Source organism: Puntigrus tetrazona, chromosome 23 (genome assembly GCF_018831695.1).
Source record: "Puntigrus tetrazona isolate hp1 chromosome 23, ASM1883169v1, whole genome shotgun sequence".
In the NCBI taxonomy this organism is placed as follows: domain Eukaryota; kingdom Metazoa; phylum Chordata; class Actinopteri; order Cypriniformes; family Cyprinidae; genus Puntigrus; species Puntigrus tetrazona.
This window is the reverse complement of record NC_056721.1, coordinates 6820116-6838542: the sequence shown is the minus strand read 5'-3', so window position 1 is coordinate 6838542 and position 18427 is coordinate 6820116. Positions and strand designations below refer to the sequence as shown.

General features: G+C 36.5%; 1 protein-coding gene across 2 annotated transcripts; it reads left to right on the top strand.

The window, feature by feature from the left end:
• Positions 1-15510: 15510 nt before the first annotated feature.
• rps21 (ribosomal protein S21) lies at positions 15511-17607 on the top strand. 2 transcript variants are annotated; one of them, XM_043224020.1, is made up of 6 exons: positions 15511-15600; positions 15929-16011; positions 16220-16283; positions 16522-16593; positions 16944-16999; positions 17558-17607. In XM_043224020.1, exons 2-6 carry the CDS (start codon positions 15962-15964, stop codon positions 17565-17567), a joined length of 252 nt encoding a protein of 83 aa, XP_043079955.1. In that variant the 5' UTR covers positions 15511-15600; positions 15929-15961; the 3' UTR covers positions 17568-17607. The 2 variants fall into 2 exon arrangements, with proteins under 2 accessions (XP_043079955.1, XP_043079956.1); XM_043224021.1 differs by having other exon boundaries at positions 16944-17009.
• Positions 17608-18427: the final 820 nt, after the last annotated feature.

Sequence of the window (18427 nt, the reverse complement as noted above, 5' to 3'; positions counted from 1 at the left end):
CTACAAAGGCCTAAAAAGCATCATCCCACTCGTGTTCTCAGGAGATATTTGTACACCACACGTAAATTGGACGTTTTTATAGGCTTTTGTTAGTTTTGTGTTTGTGTGTGCACTACTTTTTTGTCATCAAGAGCCCCTGAGCGAACGAAAATAGCAAGTCTAATGGATGTAAAATCAAACACGTTGAATTAAAGTGCCTAGGATTTTTTTTTTTTTATTATTTATAATTTGGTAAAGGGAAACATGGAAGTAAAGCAGTTGTATTTGGTTTATTTACACTGTGATTTTTCTATAGCCTCCAGTATTGCACTCCAAATCACTGTAATTGCTTTCATTGACAGGGTATTATCCCTTTTTGCCTGTTTGGTTGTTTTTATTATTATTATTAACAATATTATTCGAGCACGGTTTAGCCGGACCTGTCTGTTGTGACGGTTATGCTTTTATTTTTCCACACCGTATTATCCAGAATAATATGTCGGCTCGGCGGACCGTTTCTGCTTTAACGAGTCGTATGGCATTATTTTTTTTTATGTGACGTTTCAGTTGTGTTTTTTGCCTACAGAGACGGTGTGGTTTGTTTCAAAGGTCAGAGGGGAAGGAGAGCAAATTCTCAAGAGAATAGGAAGCGGATATCAAAACTTCCTCTGATCTCTTCTGAGCAGTTTTAGCTAATCTTCCATTTACAAATTATGATAGGAAGGCTGGGAAGGACGCCAGCAGCAGATAAGGGATATATAAGCTGTATAGTAGAGCTGCTGAAATCATATTAGCATCTTTCCTAAAGATGTACTGCAAACATAACTCATTTCTGTCCTTGGAGTACAGATGTCCTTTCATGTACTTCCCTGCTCTCTCTCTCTCTCTCTCTCTCTCTCTCTCTCTCTCTCTCGGGATTGTGGGTAGCTCAGAGAGCTCAGAGCTTTGGAGCTCGCTTTTTGAGAGTTTGTTTCACTTTGCCGAACTTGAATAGATTTCTCACGCGTGACTCTCAGACACAGATTGAAGGGCATGCCGGATGATTCCACATGTTGGTTGCAGTCAGGGCCTCAATTTTAAGGGCCCACGGTCTGTGGGGGGCCCCCCCAGCCATCTCAACCGACTTTTTGAGCACTGGCTGTCTAATCGTTTTTGCACCAACAAATACATACAAATCATGTCAAAATACCCACCTTGGAGATCGAATCTCGTGTGCATTGTTATATTGGATAATTGTCTCTTAAAATGACGGCGTCTAATTTACTAGCTGCTGTCGGTGTGCTCAGTGCTATCCAAGAAAATGAAAGATGAAAATCACTCACTGCTCTTGACCTGTATTCATTTGTAGGTTTAACAAGAATTAAGCCACAATGTTATTTACTAAATTTCCTTTTTAATAAAAGATCTCTTGTTTTTGTTTACTTCTCATCTATACATTAATGCTGTGGGCATATGAAGTACTTTTTGTACTTGTATCAGCTGGGTGGAGATAAACCTAAAGGGGTTACAGCACAGGAAAGAAGCTGTGTCGACCAGCAGAGGGCCATAGAGAGTCATTCGTTTTACTGGAAGTGACCAACTGTTCATAGCACAACTATTGTGAATTTTATTTGTATGAATTTATGTACATATTACCATTAGAAAAGACATAAAAAATAAACGTTCTTTCAAGTGGTATATGTTTTGTAGTTTTTGACGCGTTCTGAAATACCATAAAATGCCATAGAAATTTGACACACCTAAAGGACAAACCTTGGAATCAGATTGGAGTTGCATGTGATCAATTTTAATGAATCAAGTGCAAAAAATAATAATAATACAGTTTATAATGTAGAAGAAATTAATGTGTAAATTAAACCAACAGAAATATGCAGAAGTTAACTAGAGTATAAACGTCAAACAACAAAATTTTTACAATTACATTCTCAACATGAATGAGTCCATGCACAAGCACAAGAACACGTGTGTGTGTGTGTGTGTGTGTGTGTGTGTGTGTGTGTGTGTGTGAGTGAGAGAGCATATCTTTTTACATAGATTTGTGCTACAGTGCCAGATTTTCTTTTCTGTGTGCACATTTACAGATTTATGCTAGGTTTTTGTTATGCTAGTCATTTTGTTTTTGTTTGACAAATGGGAAAAAAAGGCATTTTTTTGCATTTCCCATTCGATTGGGTTCATATTGACCCCATGGGTAATAGAGGAAGATTTTTTTACATTTGCCCAACGGCACTTTCTGATAATGACTATGTTGCTGTAACTGTCAATAACACAGAGCACATCCTACTATAATTATTTGCCTTTTAATAATAGATTAAGAAAAGAAAAAGACATTGTAGACATTTTTTTTAGACATTTTAAGCCCTAAAAGCTCTAATCCAGTGGTGGGATACTGGAAAAGTGTAGTCAACAGTATTCAGAGAATGGCACAATTGAGACAAGAGAGAAAGTTCATTTTTTGCAACAGCAAATTTAAGCTGCTCTATTGGTGTGGGTGAAGACATAGAAACTGGAGGAAAAGATAAAGCTGGACTAGAGAGACCACCGTCCCTGCAGGAGTTAAGGGAATCTTCTGGAAATACACCAGGGCTGGATGACCTGATAGAAATGTAAAAAAAAAAAAGAAAAAAAAAATCATAGGACAAGATTTGCATGCTATGTTTCTTGAAAGCTTTGAGCCCAAAAAAAAATTGCCTCTCAACTGTAGAAGAGCAATATTAACTCTCTTACCAAAGAAAAGGAGACCTTCGATCAAGGCCTTGAGTTGATCGTGAGTATTTGTTTAAAACGCTTGAAGGCTTTGGGAACCAGCTCACATCATGAATCTTCTGTATGAGGATGTGTGCAGCACAATGAAGGGCAGTAGAACTTTGACCGTCTCTGCTTCTCCTGCACACAATTTCAGTTGAACTGGTGTTAAAGATGTTGAGAGAAAAGTTGCAAGGAGTGAATTATTAATGATCTTATTTCCCTAATGCTCCAATAGTGAGATGAACAGCTTATGCTGATAATATTAGCTCATTATTAGATCTCGAGATGGTGCCGAACATTTGTTTTCATGCCTGAATATCTGTTTCAGAGCAAATGGTGTTTCAAAAAAGGTTGGGTTTTCGTAATAACCATCTGAATTTTTAACTGGTAGTAAATTATAAAAAATAGATTTATGGGTTTGTGAAAGTCTCTCTCTCTCTCTCTCTCTCTCTCTCTTTGCCAATCTCTCTCTCTCTCTCTCTCTCTCTCTCTCTCTCTCTCTCTCTCTCTCTTTCTCTTTCTCTTTCTTTCACTCAGTCTCTCTCTGTCTGACTTTCTCACTCACTCACTCTCTCTCTCTCTCTCTCTCTCTCTCTCTCTCTCTCTCTCTCTCTCTCTCTTTCTTTCTCTTTCGCTCTCGCTCTTTGCCAATCTCTCTCTCTCTCTTTCGCTTTCGCTCTCTCTATGTTGAATGTTTTTCTACTCTAGAATGAACTGTATTCATCTGAAACAAGTTGTCTCGGAGTAATACTGTACTGTTTTATTCAGTTGTTTGAGTCTAAATAAACATTTGCTTATGCAAAACACATGTGCAATATTTGTCTGAGATACTGAATCGTGACATCAGTCTTGGAAACCACCGTAGCCTGGATTTCCTTTCCTGTGGGATAGCCTTACCACAATGATTACACAGAACACAAAGAGCATCAGCTTTATCTTGGACACAGAGGGAATCCCTCATATTACGTGTCGACCTTGATGAGTCTGATCAGACACATAAAATACAAAGACAATACATATTTATAATGCGTCATTGTCTGGATGAGCTGAGGTTTTGAGTCTCAGTCAAAAACGCCACTTGGGTCTGAGCTTGCAAATAAATAATGTTAACACGGTTAAAGCAACTTTATGTAGTTTTGTGTAGTTTTTGGCTACTATAGATGAGTGAGCGGAATTCAAAGTTGTAAATAGCAAGTCCCACCTGACCCTCGTGAAGACCCACCCCCCTTAGTTACTGTTGCTATGTCTGACAAGCCATGGCACTGCCTCACGCAGTGAAAGATACATTGCTAAGGACACTGACAACACGCCAGCAGACAAGTTTACCTTTGGTATGAAACAAAGTGTCAGCTCAAATTGTTGTTTTTGTAAGAAATCCTAATTATTGAAATTCGAAGTGTCGTAACAGATTACAATAGCGCCTCGTTAACCGATCTTTACTAGCTTAAGCATAAAATAAACGTGAACCAGAAGGTATCTTGTTATAACCACGCAAATACATCAGTAGACCATTTTTCAGCTTCAAGTCCGTTTTTTTTTTCATTTTTATGTATATAAACTACATAGCAGATTACTTTATAAAGCTGTTAAACCGCACTTCCAAGTAGGATCGGCTGCGTTTGAAACGCTCTGCAGTCTGCTTGGGTAATTGACGTATGCATCAGCATTGCATTTTACAGTTTAGTGAATTAATGAACTTTATTTATTTATGTTAATCATTTACATCATTCCATAAACCATTCATTAATCTTTAATGTTCTTTAAAAATCTTTAAAAAAATCTATATTAGGTATGTTATCAATATTTGACATTAAAAAGAAATCACAGGCTGGATTTAAAGCTGACGTTTCTGTTCTACTCCGTGTGACTGAAACAAGTATTATAGGTGCTGTTTTTTTGTATGTCTGTTTGTCTACGGTCTAAGTAAACATTCTGAGTTTGCATATGCAAAACAATAGAAACTGTTTGTCTGTGATAATGATACCATGACGGTTATTGTTCCTGGAAACAATAGTTCCATACTGGGGATTACTTTCGTGTGGGATATCCCAACCGCAAGGATTAATACAGTCTGAGAAATCCTGGATGTAGAGGATTCCCTCGTATCATGACGCATGCTTCTCCTTGACTGAAAGAAATAGAAATAGAAAGAAATCTAGAAATGTAAGGCCTCTTAAGTATACTTCATAGTGAAACTTTCATGTTTCTTAACACACTTAAATACGCTTATAAAAAAAGAGCACTCTGTAATAATGTCAGAATAGTAGTCCATTTGAAATCATTGTTTTATTAATCTTTTAGATTTATTTTGATGTGTTTTTTGAAAGGTTTCTTCTCTTGAACTTGCTGTAATGTAGGTGCTATTTCATTTTTAGGGCAACATCAACGCACGTCCACTTCCAAGAAGATTCGTAACATCTTAATTATTTCCCTAACGGTGCAAATGGAAATTTTGAACGCTTTAGCCCTTCTCATACAGTCGCTTTCTATTTTATTAAGCTTAACAACCTTTTTTCTGCTCATGAGAACTGTATACTATGGTTTTGCGACGGATGATTAAGGGAATTTGGCCTTTATCTTTCCTCGTATCCGTACTTCTGTGAAACAGGAAGCCATGGCTGGACGGTTTCATTTTATTAGTGTGATATTCATCAGATGTTATTAGAATTCTGCTGTTCCAAACATTTAAATGGGAAAGTACTTCAGAAATATATCATTCAAAAGGATTTCTAAGGGTTCTAAAGACTGTGGTCTATGTCTATTGGAGAAAAACATTTGCATTTGCTTAAACGAAAGGTCAGACTTGAAATGAAATGAAAGATATAAAAATAACCCTCTGGAAGTATTTTCACAGCCTTCTCTGCTCACATTTTCCAATGGTGTCAATCATTTTAGTTATAGAATATGAAACTAATTCATGAAACACAACTCTGTCTCTGAATAGAAAATATACAGTCCTGCAATGAATTATAACTACATATAGTACAAAAATGAAAGGATTTTTGATTATTTGAACAAGCTTTATTTACTTCTATAAGAAGAATAATTTAGCACAAATAATTGCATAATTTTCATTATATATATATATATATATATATATATATATATATATATATATATATAATATGTAATGTGTAATATACAAAAAATTTAACAATCATGTATTGTAAAAACATTTCTGTCAAAAACGCAAAACATAATCCAAAGCATTGGCACTGATTTGACATTTTCAAACATAGGCGTCATATTTGGTTTTCACAAATGAAAAATTAAAGTATGAACATATTAATTAGCAAAAGTGCATGCAGGAATCGTTTGCGTCAACCTTCCTTTGCGCATGTACAGCCTAATGAAAATGTGACAGGTTTTACATATATTACAGTGTGATTAGTGCCCACGCAATTCTTCGTGAATAACATGTTGATGTCTTGCACGATCGGCACTGCAGTGAAACCAGAATGTAGGCACTTTCCGCATGTGGCGTTTCGGACTGTCTCCCGAACCCTGTCGAAAACTGCATCTGCTGGCCTGGGAAAAGAAAAACCGAGTTTTAACCTCCCAACCTGATTTGCACTCTCTTATTTGGCTGATTAGAATCAGCAGTTTAAGATATCAATTATATCAACATGAACCTTCTCATGATCTGCTGCCTCATTAAACGCCTTTAAATGGCGAATATAATATACGAATACTAACCTGCACTTCCAAGTAGGATCGGCTGTGTTTGAAATGTGGTTGTTCGTTCTGCAGTCTGAAAAGTACATCTGCTTGAGCAACTGACGTGTGACGTCTTTTAAGTGATCGGCAGTACATGGTTGATTGCAGTCCGAGCAGGGCAGACCGTGGTATCCATAAACAGACACGACGGCCGAAACAAAAACCTGTTTCAAACAGCACAAGTTAGCGGACGCCGTGTCGTATTCTACACAGAAACTTACTAGAGCAGAGTTACTCACCACCAGAGCGGAGATGTTCATTCTTGACCCGTTCAGTTTCACAGCTTGCGTCCTGTAAGGCGAAGCAGGGATATTGCCGCATTGTGCTTCAGACTGACATTTATACCGGGTCGGGATTTGACCTGACGTAATCCACCAACTTCTTTCCTGCATCACAAATTTGCATGAGACAAACAGCAGCGGAGTTGTGTCTGTTTTGTTTTTCCGTAATGATAGCGGCCTGTCGCCATTCAGGTGAGGGAATCGGCCTTTTTTTCTCCTTTATTAGTGAGTGGGATACAGTCGTACACAAAGGCCAGCGAAGAACAAAGAGCTACTACAATGCCGTGCTGACAGTCATGATGCTTCAGGCCGAATGAGCTCAAGTGTGCTCTATAATGACATTACTGAGTATTATTTCTCCAATTCTGTTCCTTAGAAGTGCCTTTCTGGATCTAAGGTCTTTGGTGGAGGAGGAGATAAAGCATAAACTAATAGATTTTTGATATCAAGTTAAGAGAACAAATGTACTCTTAATATGACATTATATAATTGATATAATTATCATTTAAAACTGTCTCATTTTGAAATCGTGTGTCATAAATCGACGTCTCAGGAAAATGTTGTGGAGTTTCAGAACTAAACATGACTTTCTGTTGGACGAAACGAAAAAGGATGTTGATGTTTATTAAGCAATATGGGAGATATAACAAGATTAATAGTGAAACAAATTATATTTGAATATTCATTTATTTATTAGATTTTTAAAATATAATTATTGAGTCCTGACGTCCTTATGGATGAAATACAATTTTTTCAAAAAAAATGTTTTACACATTTTTTATGCTCTAAACTCTAAACGCAGCAAAATATTTTTATTGGGGGGGGGGTATGTGGTTTAATTTTTTTAATAAAACCACATAACTACTAACACTACTTCAGGCATTCGTTTACGCTTTGTTTTTTTAACACATGACACAAAACAATACATGTGCCTCCAAGGTATCGACTGAAACCACGATGAGGTGAAAGCGTTAACACGAAACAGGGATTGCTTTTGTGGAAGACTTCTTTATCACGACAGTTCACCCAGACAAGCATTTTTCACTTTATACGTCATATTTAATACGTTTTTCCATTTGACACTTTAACTTTCATTACACAGCAATGTAACGCATTCCAACCTGTTCAAACACAAACCGTCTTTGCTAAATGTAAATCAAGACGATTCATTAGCAAACTTGAAAAATTACAAATTTCTCAAATTTACTTATCATTTTATGTCCGTTTTTAGGTCTGTCTTGCACATATTAGGCTCTATTTACAAAAACAGTAGCTTTCGATTTAGACAGTTTGTTGTCTAAATGCTACTCTCGACAGAATGCATGAACAAATCTCAGAATTCGAGAACAGCCTGTAATTTCCTAAATTTCACCAGCAGAAGGGCAGTTTAAGCGTATTTCATAAATTTATTTAATCCCAACGCGAAAGAAACTGGTGTTATACTCGATGCTACTTTATGCGTTCTTAGTTATTTACACTGTCAAAGATTTGGATTCTCATGCTAAACATGGCCAAAGTGAAAAACAACAACAACAACAACAACAAAAAAGACTTCCTGACAAATTCCTGTAATCCCTGACACTTCTCTAACTTCCAAAATATGAAGGATGTAGTGCTAGATTAAGATGAGCTTTATGTCCCTTTTAATTATATGGCAAAGCCTACGTAACTGGTAGCATCCCTCCGATTTCGACTGAGATCGTAAGATGGCAGGCCGCTCGTAGGTGGCTGAAACCCTGTGACTGGAGGTTTTCCAGATGAAGGCTAAAGAGATGGCCCTTTCAACCACTACAAGAGTTTCCAGGACTTTCCAAAACTGAGAATCCTAATGACACTGATTCATTCAAGTCTCTCGAAAAGGCTGATCTTCTACGAAGGAGAAATGAATAAGAAGATGGAATAATGCAGAGACTCTCAATAGGAAATCAGCTGGAATTGCTCACCAGCTAAGAAAGAATTAAAAGGCTACATCGATGTTTGCTGAGAAGCATGCTGTGTCTGAAGTTTAATTCGGTTTTGTTCTGCATCAGACCGAGTAAAAACTGAAGCCCAAGTGCGTAAAAAAGTCCATGAATGGTAAAAGAGGAAGTGTTATGATTTGAAGGCTGTCGCTTGCACTCAAGCAAGAGTTTGGACTCTCATACGGCCACATGGCATCAGCCAGTAATTTTACTAAATTATTTATTTAAATTAATTTATTTAATATTATAAATAATATCGTTAAGACATTTTTAATACCTATGTATAGTATATTTTATATTATATTATAGTATATTGTATTATGCCATGATTTGATTGAAAATAATAATGCTGAAGTGTTTTATTTTGATACTGCTTTTTATATTATCTTTGAAATTTCACGTTTTTTATTAGTTTTATTGGTCATTAAATGTATTCTGTGATTATGTGGAATCAAACAATCATTTCAAACTGAAATGCAAGATGGTTTCTTTGTAACCCACACTTCAACCTACACATCTACTCCTGAATATATTACATTTATATTATATGTTTCCGTGTAAATGTCACCGTGCTAGAAGTGCACTGTGTTGCTTGTTTTTTTAATGATTTGTTTATACTATGGAAAGGTCACGTTCAGCATGCAAGAGATCTTCTCATAAGTGACACCCACTTATTTTTCTTTGAACCATGGACAAAAGGCACGTGCATGTCTGTACCGATCTAAAATGACCACAAGAAAACATTTAAACCTACTCTCCGTTATCTCGTTGCATTATTGTGACACGAATCACTAAAGTGTTTTTTCTACACTTAGATATAAAAAAGAACATTTGCTAAAAAATGACCATCCGTGACCAGTGTTGGGTAGTAACTAGTTACTAGTAACTAGTAATTAGTACTGTACCTAGTAAGATTTTAGCAATAATATTACAGTTATAATCCATAAGACTTTTGATGCCTCAACCCCCGAATTAAAATCCAACAATCAAATTATTACTAGATGTAGGTTTTTATCATTTTCATGTAAAGAAAAAGTTATGCAACTAATTACTGTTGGCAGAAAGTAATAAGGAGTAACTAGTAATATATTACATTGTTTGAGTAACTAGCCCAACACTGTCCATGATATCAATTCATTTGTTTCTCATCAGAAGTGATTTGGAGAAATTTAGCATCACTTGCTCTCCAATGGATCCTCTAAAGTGAATGGGTGCCGTCAGAATGAGATCAGCTGATAACAGCATCGCAATAATCCCCAAGTGAACGAACAGTGCTTGATTTGTGCATATTTCTAATGATAACATGACTTTTAGGAAACAATATTATGGGAAGAGGACGCATATTTTTGTTTGTCAGTCTGAAATTAAAATTTGTATGAAATATTCACTTGTAATTAAAGATATTGACGCTTTTCTGTGTGCTACAAATACAAAACTTCGGCGCACTCCTGCTACAGAAATTCACAAGCAGGAAAGACTAACAAAATAGTATGCTGATTTGACATGGGAATATGAACATGATGCATTTGAATAATATTACAAATGAAAATAACGCTGGGTGTGCAGGAAGTAGAGAAATGCGAGAATGATGTAGTGGCATGCTGATCCACCATGTTGTGCTGTACCGTGACATCTCAGACTTGTTTGTTTTGAGCGTATGCAAAACATTAGATTCTGTACATCTCTCACCACAGACAGTGTTCCCATCACGGAGAGAGTCGATTCATTGTTGGGATTCCCTCACGTGGGAGATCTCATGAAAACCTCCTCCGCCAAAAACCGCAAAGGAATCACCTCTTAGTATGACTTGGCATGAACAGGTTTATTGCTAATCATGCTTAAGCCTATAAACTATATATAGCAATAAACAACTCAGAAAATGCTTATATTTAAAGTCAGTTTAATTAATTTCGTAAGGTAAGAAAGAAAACAATGTTTATAATGAACGTTTGTTTCATTTTACTTGGAGAGGGATGCCGTTTTATTGATTTCTGATTTGTCGAACAGTGTATGTAATTACATAAATGAATGTATTTAAGCATGTACATCTGATATATTTAATTTAAACGAGTGAACGAGCGAATGGGTCTGACCTACAAACTAATTTTGTCTTCATATATTGAATGGGTTATGCATTTATGAATAACATGGTTTTGAATTTGAATATCTAAAATCAAAGGTGTGATTTGATGCAGTTATGTTTGCATGTGGTTTGTTTTCCTAAGGTAGAATATATGCAAACCAGCTCTATCCTTCCCACTGCCTGTTCACTGTGGACGGTTTATTCCAGAGCATTAATAATCTCTTATATAACGCAGTGACAGTGTAGTTTCGATATTTTTCATGTTTGATACTATTACCTTGTGTACTAAGAAAACAGTCCGCAGCATTTTCATGCGCTAACTTCCTTCATTATTACTCTGAAAGGAGAGCATAGTTCCTAGTTATTTCAGCCTGGACAATCGAGACTTTTTCTTTAGCACGCAATGTAGCTACAGAAGACTTTAAACAGGAAAACTAACTCTCTGGTCATTTTCGTGCGCGATGCTAACGGTCTGATCGGATTCATTGATCCATGCTAAGCTACAGCTAAAAGCGCTATCGCCAGACCCACAGATCAGTTCAACAACAACAACAAAAAAGTGGCGTGCTTTTATAAAAGGTCAGTTTTATCCGTTTTGTCTATCTGATATTATTAATACAACTACACCACAAAACAACAGAATTAGTCATGACTTCACGGTGGAAAACTGAATAATAAAAAACACATTTATGGAGCTGGCAATATGTAGGAGGATAAGCGGTCTCTTTTTTGCCTATGACTGACCTTTCTCATCTAGCCCAGTCTGTCAACGCATCGAGGGAACACCTGTTTACTATTTTCTCTTTCTGCTTCTTTGTTTCTGGATGTGATTGTCACACTCGCTTTGCCTGGGGACAATATAGCAGACAGAATATGAGAGGCAGCTCATTAATTCCATTATGGCATAAAGCATCCACTCCAACCTGTAAAACATGCAAATTTGTTTGGGAAATTTGTACACGTCATGAGTCGATATAAATGCAGCTCAGTAGCCAAAAATACGTTTTCAATTGACTCCTATACTGCGGGACGACATTAAAGCTGATCTCATGATGATGTCTTTATTTCTTGTGAGTTTCCTGAAGATTTATACTCCTTTTTGTGTCTTTATTTGTACATCAAATCTAAACATGCTATTATTTAGGTGGTTATTACTATTGTTATTTAAGAGAGTGTGCGTATTTACGTTGTTTATTACATTAAATAATGCTCTCTATGCCACGTTATTGTCTCGTAACAAATGATGGTATGTTATTTAGACTGGTGACAAGCACATAAGAGGTTTACTAACCTATAGTTGCAAACGTATAATAAGTTGATAAAATTGTAGCATTTGTTATCATATGATATGACTGAAAAGTATACTACTATTTTAGTGTAATATAATATATTTTAATACTTTTTGTAATATAATGTATATATAAATATATATACATATACATAGTCTACTAGATAAATATACATTTGTAAATGTTTATGTTGAATATTAATTTAGTTGTTTCTAAATCTAGTAAATTAAATGTTTACAAATATCTAAAAATAAATTTATAAATATATATATATATATATATATATATATATATATATATATATATATATATTATTTTTTTTTTTTTTTTTTTTTTTTTTTTATTAATTTTTTACAATTTAATAAAATGGCTATAACTGTCTATAATAATTGCATTTTTTACTTTGATTTTGTTCAGTTGGTGTTTCTGCTATCCAGTGCAGCTTCTAACCAGTGCTCCACATGCAACTGTACCACGGCCGAATTTCAAAGTGTCACGAAAAATCTCAGAATTCCCATTTTAAATTATTTCATCAGCAAAACATCACTGTCTCCGTGGACATACAAGTACGTATAGCTCCTTTTGTAGATCAACATTACACTTCTGTTAATGCTTGACTTGAAAATGTATGTCATTTATCATTGTTCGCTGTCATTTTTCCAGCTGCACTGTGGATTTCAACAGGATTCCTGTCTTCATTTGTAATGCTGTATGTGATAAGTCGTGCATTAAGCTTGTGCATGCAAAACCGGCAGGAATCAAAGTCCGCATTAACACTTTTAGACGTTATTTATGTAGCAATGGCAGCTACAGACTCTCTAAAGAGAATTCTAATTTGATTGTTGGATGCACATGTATAATATAATACATTTTAAAGACTTTAGAATTGCTTTATATCTATGGGCCTGTATCATTGTACCTATGTCTATTCCTCATATATTGTGACTTTCAAAAAATACAGATATTTTTTCTATAAATGAAAAGAACGGAGCAAATAAAATCAATCACATTAAATAAATTGCAATAGCACTTTTTGGTGACTATGTCCCTCCAATAATGGAATGTAAAAATCATAGCTTATCATAACATTTAATTTAGGTTCAAAAACTAAATTATTTAAATATAGGGAAAATAAAGGAAGAAATATCCTGCACATCTATAAATAGATATGTGTATTTATAGAAACATTGCCATTGTCGAAAGATCCATTTGATTTTGTGAAATACAAACACCGACCTCCGCTAACCTCTTGCCCACATCTTGCCCAATAAATTTGCATGAGATTTGTATCTTTTCTTTCTAATAAAAAACTATTATGTAACCGTACAAGGAAATAAACGCATTCTCTGTGCAAGGAGTTTTAACATTTATGCATAATGCAGAAGGAAAACAAAACGCATATGCTGCACCGGCTGTGATGACGCTGGGGGGCAATGGAAGTCAGGTGTGCTCAATTAAGACTTTATTGCTAGTTCACCCAAAAATTAAAATTTGCTGAAATGTATTCCCCCTCAGGTCATCCATACATGTTGACTGGGTGAGAAATTGTCAGAAAGTTTCCATTTTTGAGGGAGCTAATCTTTTAATGCGTTAAATCAAGGTGAAATAGTGATATGATGCTATTTTAAAGATCAATATTTCGCAGTTGCAATTGACTCCACTGTGATGTGAGTGACCCTGTGTCTCTCTCTCTCTCTCTCTCTCTCTCACACACAACACATTTTAAGGCCCTTTCACACAGGAAGTAGAATGCCTGCACTGTGAAACCCATTCATTTCAATGGCGTGCACCGCACAAGCGCAAATCTCCACATTTGACGGTCAACAGCAAATGCTCAACAACACGTAGCCTACTTACTACTTTTCCCAAGGCCAAATAAAGTGTTTTTGCTTTGGCACAGAAACACGCAGCTTCTCCCTGACATGGCACTGCTGCGGTCACCGAAACCTCCTTTCTTTGCCTGACCATTTGGGCCGCATTATGCAAATATGACCGCTTCCTGACCGTATTTAAATGAGCCGTTTTAGCGAGCTGTGGACGAGTCATAACTTTTAGAAAGACTATCTCTTTGAAACTATGCTATCTATGCGCTAACAGCTTGTGACACCCCGAAGAGAAAGGAAAATTTGAAATGGCGTCATATGACCCCTGAAAGGCAGAGGAATGACGGAGTGGAATTCCTTTCCTGTCATCGTTACTCATCTAGTCAGTCTCACACCAGCTGTTCTCCCACAGACTCTCGTAAATGGCATTTTGCTGCAGGCCGGTATCTATCGTTTAGCATATGGCATATGACATCAAAAAAACACAGCAGGTGGGAAATAGTGCGCTGTTCTCCATTGAGGTTAGTTATTTTAGTAGGTTCGTCCAATAAAGAACACTCAAAAGAGATGGTCGTGTCAGTGGGATTGCGCATTATTTTTTGTATTAAAATTTAATTCCAGTGAATTTTTGTTGTATTTCGTTTAACGTGACATTTCAACTACTGAATAGCTTGTGACATATAGGAATCTGTACAATGTCTGCACAAGAATGGCCTTCAGTAAACTCTGCACAACAGGCTGTAGACCTCTGCTATAATATTCCGTCTTTATGTCATGAGGCCTATATCTCCATCCACACTTGGAGATGCCCATCCTGGGGTTCACCTGCAGTCAAATATCCTAGACTTGTGTGGCATAGATCACATTTTTTGCACTTTTTTGCAGTGCGTCTTTCATTCACACCTGAAGCCGGAGGGCCTTCTTGCTCAGAAGGTCATACCAGGAAATCCCTAATATGGACAAAAGCCTCCTGCTATTGTTTCACATGAAAAAATAAACATTTGTAAACATGACGTTAGACGAGACATTAAACATCCGATTGACACATAATTTACTTGACTTGTTTTTTCCAAGTCATCTCCAGTTAATGAATCAAGTATATGAACAATGAAAAGAAGAATAGAAAAGAAAAAAGGGTTTAGTATTGGTTATTATTTAGCAGTGTATCTGATATTTTAGCCCATTAAAAGTCAGATGTCGGGTACTGGACTGCTTTGTTTAAGTCGTTTACAGGGAAAATGGCAATATTCCTGGCAAAAGACTCCCCACATCCCTCACCCCGTCTCCCATATCATGGCATCCAAATGTTGTCAGGCATGCTGTCAGTACTATTATCAGCACTATGTGGATGGACTAAATGATTTTTGTGCATATATATATATGTACAACAGAAGAATTATATTTAATTTGAAAACTTGGTGTCTGGTATATTTTAATTTGATAAACACTGATTGAGCTTTGACCTGATTTTAAACTTATCAGTAACATCAGATGTCAGATTAGGTTGTACTGGACACTTAATATTATGTTTCCGTAGAATAAAAAGTGTTTATTATTATTATTCTGCTATTTAACATGCAGTAGTTTATCAATAATTGTTTCAGATAGTTTTCGCCGTTTCTCTAAAATAAAATCCTGGTGCTCTTATCCTAGCTTCCGTGTTACGTCACTTCCTGGCTCTGTCTCTTTCCTTTCCGCGTCGGCCATTTGTGATAATAGGTAAGAACACCACGAGCTCCAGCTTACTTTTATGTTTTTTTACAGCTTCGCGCTAACGTTAGCAACATTTTCCTTACACCATGCACGCACGGGACTGTTTTACACAGCGCGGGTCACATATTCGCCGAATAGTCGGCTTCCTGCGCGGTTTATTTTGTGTGAATGAAGCGCCGCGGCTACACATGTGGGAGAGCGGCGCCTGTACAGCAGGCCCTCCGTCGGCGTTAACCGTCCCCGGTTTAATATAAAACTCCGCTCTGTACCAAAGTTGTGAAGAAAGGTGTTTTTGTGTCAATAAAGCATCTTTCTGTTTGGTTGTTTGCTGCAGACAGCTGACTGACGGTCATCAGATAAAGTCGAGATGCAGAACGACGCTGGTGAGTTCGTGGACCTCTACGTCCCCCGTAAATGGTGAGTTTAAAGTCAACAGAAACGCTTTTTAGTTAATGTCGTTAAATATTGGATTTGTTTAGTTTAATAACAATTATACGAGCTGTACGCGGTACCTGCCTGTGTTCGTTTTTATTTAGCCACATATTTAAAGTCACGACACCGCTTGAATATTTTGAGCACGCGCGTTTATTACTGCATATTAAACACTTTTTCTTTGTATTTTTAGCTCTGCTAGCAACAGAATTATTGGCGCCAAGGATCATGCCTCCATCCAGATCAACATTGCTGAGGTTTGACAATTACAAAGCCAGTCTTGTTGCATATGTTTATCTACACGTTATTAAATTACACTGCACGCATATTAATACATTCCTTGTAAGTATTTGACTGTACAAAAATGTATGTTGCGTTAAGTAAACCGTTGATATGTTATGAGTTAAGCGAGCCTGAGTTGCCACTGTTAGATGCCAGTAAGTAGATTATTCTGTGAACTGATTTGTAATGAGCTGCTGCTTGTGGTTTTCACAGGTGGACAGGGCTACAGGCAGGTTCAATGGACAGTTCAAGACCTACGCCATCTGCGGCGCCATCCGTAGAATGGTACGTGCTCAAACGAATGGTCCTTGGGCCTATAAGAGATTAATTTTTCTTAATTGGAAAGGTTTGGAGAGAGTTGTAACTTCTTTGCCACTCAATCCTTTAAAGTGAATGGGTGCCATCAGAATGAGTCCAAACAGCTCATTTAAAACAATCCAACATTTTGTGACACGAAAAGCCGTTTTGTGGTGAATTCATCAAGATATTGAAGCCGTGTGGACAAATGATTTTTAGTTTGCCGTTGTTCTGCAAACGCATATGAAGTTTATTAAAACGTGAGGTTTGGAAGGTGTGAGAGCACCGGCTCAGTTACGTCTGGAGAGGTCTGAAGACGCTTGCTTTGTCGTCTGCAGGGTGAAGCTGATGACTCCCTCTTGAGGCTCGCGAAGAACGACAGCATTGTGGCGAAGTAAGCCCATGTCAGTAAACTGCCGCTTTTTCATCTCCTTCACTGTTTCTGGCACGTTTTAAATGCTTTCTGAAACCACTAGTGTTAAGTTTCTGGTTATGCCAAAAAAATTAAAAAATTTAATTTGCTGTAAGGTTCAGATTTTGACTGATTTATGTTCTTTAACTAGTGTCGGTGAGCACTTTTTCAGTCATTGCACACAGAGTCGGAAATTTTTGCACATTAAATACAACATTGTGCTGTCAGTCCCACAAAAAAAAGCAGATGGGGTTCTTTACTGCATTTTTCAACTCTGTAGCAAGCATTTTTGACAACTCGGTCATCATAGAAGCAAAAGACAAAATTGTATGCAGAGACCTTTACAGCACACATGTCCTGTAAAATCTGTTTAATACTGTACAAGACTTATCTTTTAATAGCTGACAATGTCAGACTTTCTCCAGTTAATAATTTGTGGTGTAGTTGTAGACTCTTGTAGACTGCTGGACTGTTTAAATCAGACTGTTTGTTACTGGTGAATGCTGATTATGCCTCTAATGATTGTTTTCTCTTTTACAGGAACGCCTAAAAAGGAGGTTTCTTTGTAAAATAAAAAAAATAAAATTGGACACCTGTGTCTGTTGTTTTGTTTTTTTTAATTATTATTATTGTGGGAGTCCATGAAAATTATTAATAGCTGCTTCTCTTTAAGGGACATGAATAATTAAAATTATTTGAAATGTTCATTATTATAAGATTAACCGTTAATCATGGGAAAAGAGAACAAGCTGTGGTGTTAAGAGAGTTTGTTCTGTTTTATTTTCGACAGTATACATTTTTCTTAAGTTCATTGTCTTTCATGATAAGAGACTAGTGCTTCACCTGCTCTTCACTGAATGAGTTTTAACTATAGTAGAGATGATAACCGCGTGGAGGCGCTAAAATTAGCGACAAAGTTTATATTAACAGTATTATATTAAGTTGCCAGAGTTTCTATAGGGACAATTTTTTTTTGTTTGTTTGTTTTTTTTGTTGTTTTTTATTAAAGAATGATTACTGGGTGTTTTTCTGATTTGCCCATGTATTTTTGGTTTTAAAAATAAATATTACTGTCACTGGCAATAACGGTGGCCCTCCGTCCGGTAGAGGTCCCGGTGAGCTGCCCCTGCACCGAGGATCCTGAGGGTCCTGACCGCTTCTGTGAGCCTCGGAAGGATCCTCCTCTAGAGGGCGTTTGGTGGCCCAGGTCTCATAACATCAGAACGTATATTATACATCAGTATAACGTTATATCCTTTGTCATTGTTTTAAAATGTTCCTTCAAAGTTTCTCATTTGGCATACTTTAAAGTTAAATTGGAAACTGCGATTTACTAGACTCAATATTATCTTATACTGGAAGTTAATTTGGAGTGAAAACTAGCAAAACCCACTAAATATATTGTATAAA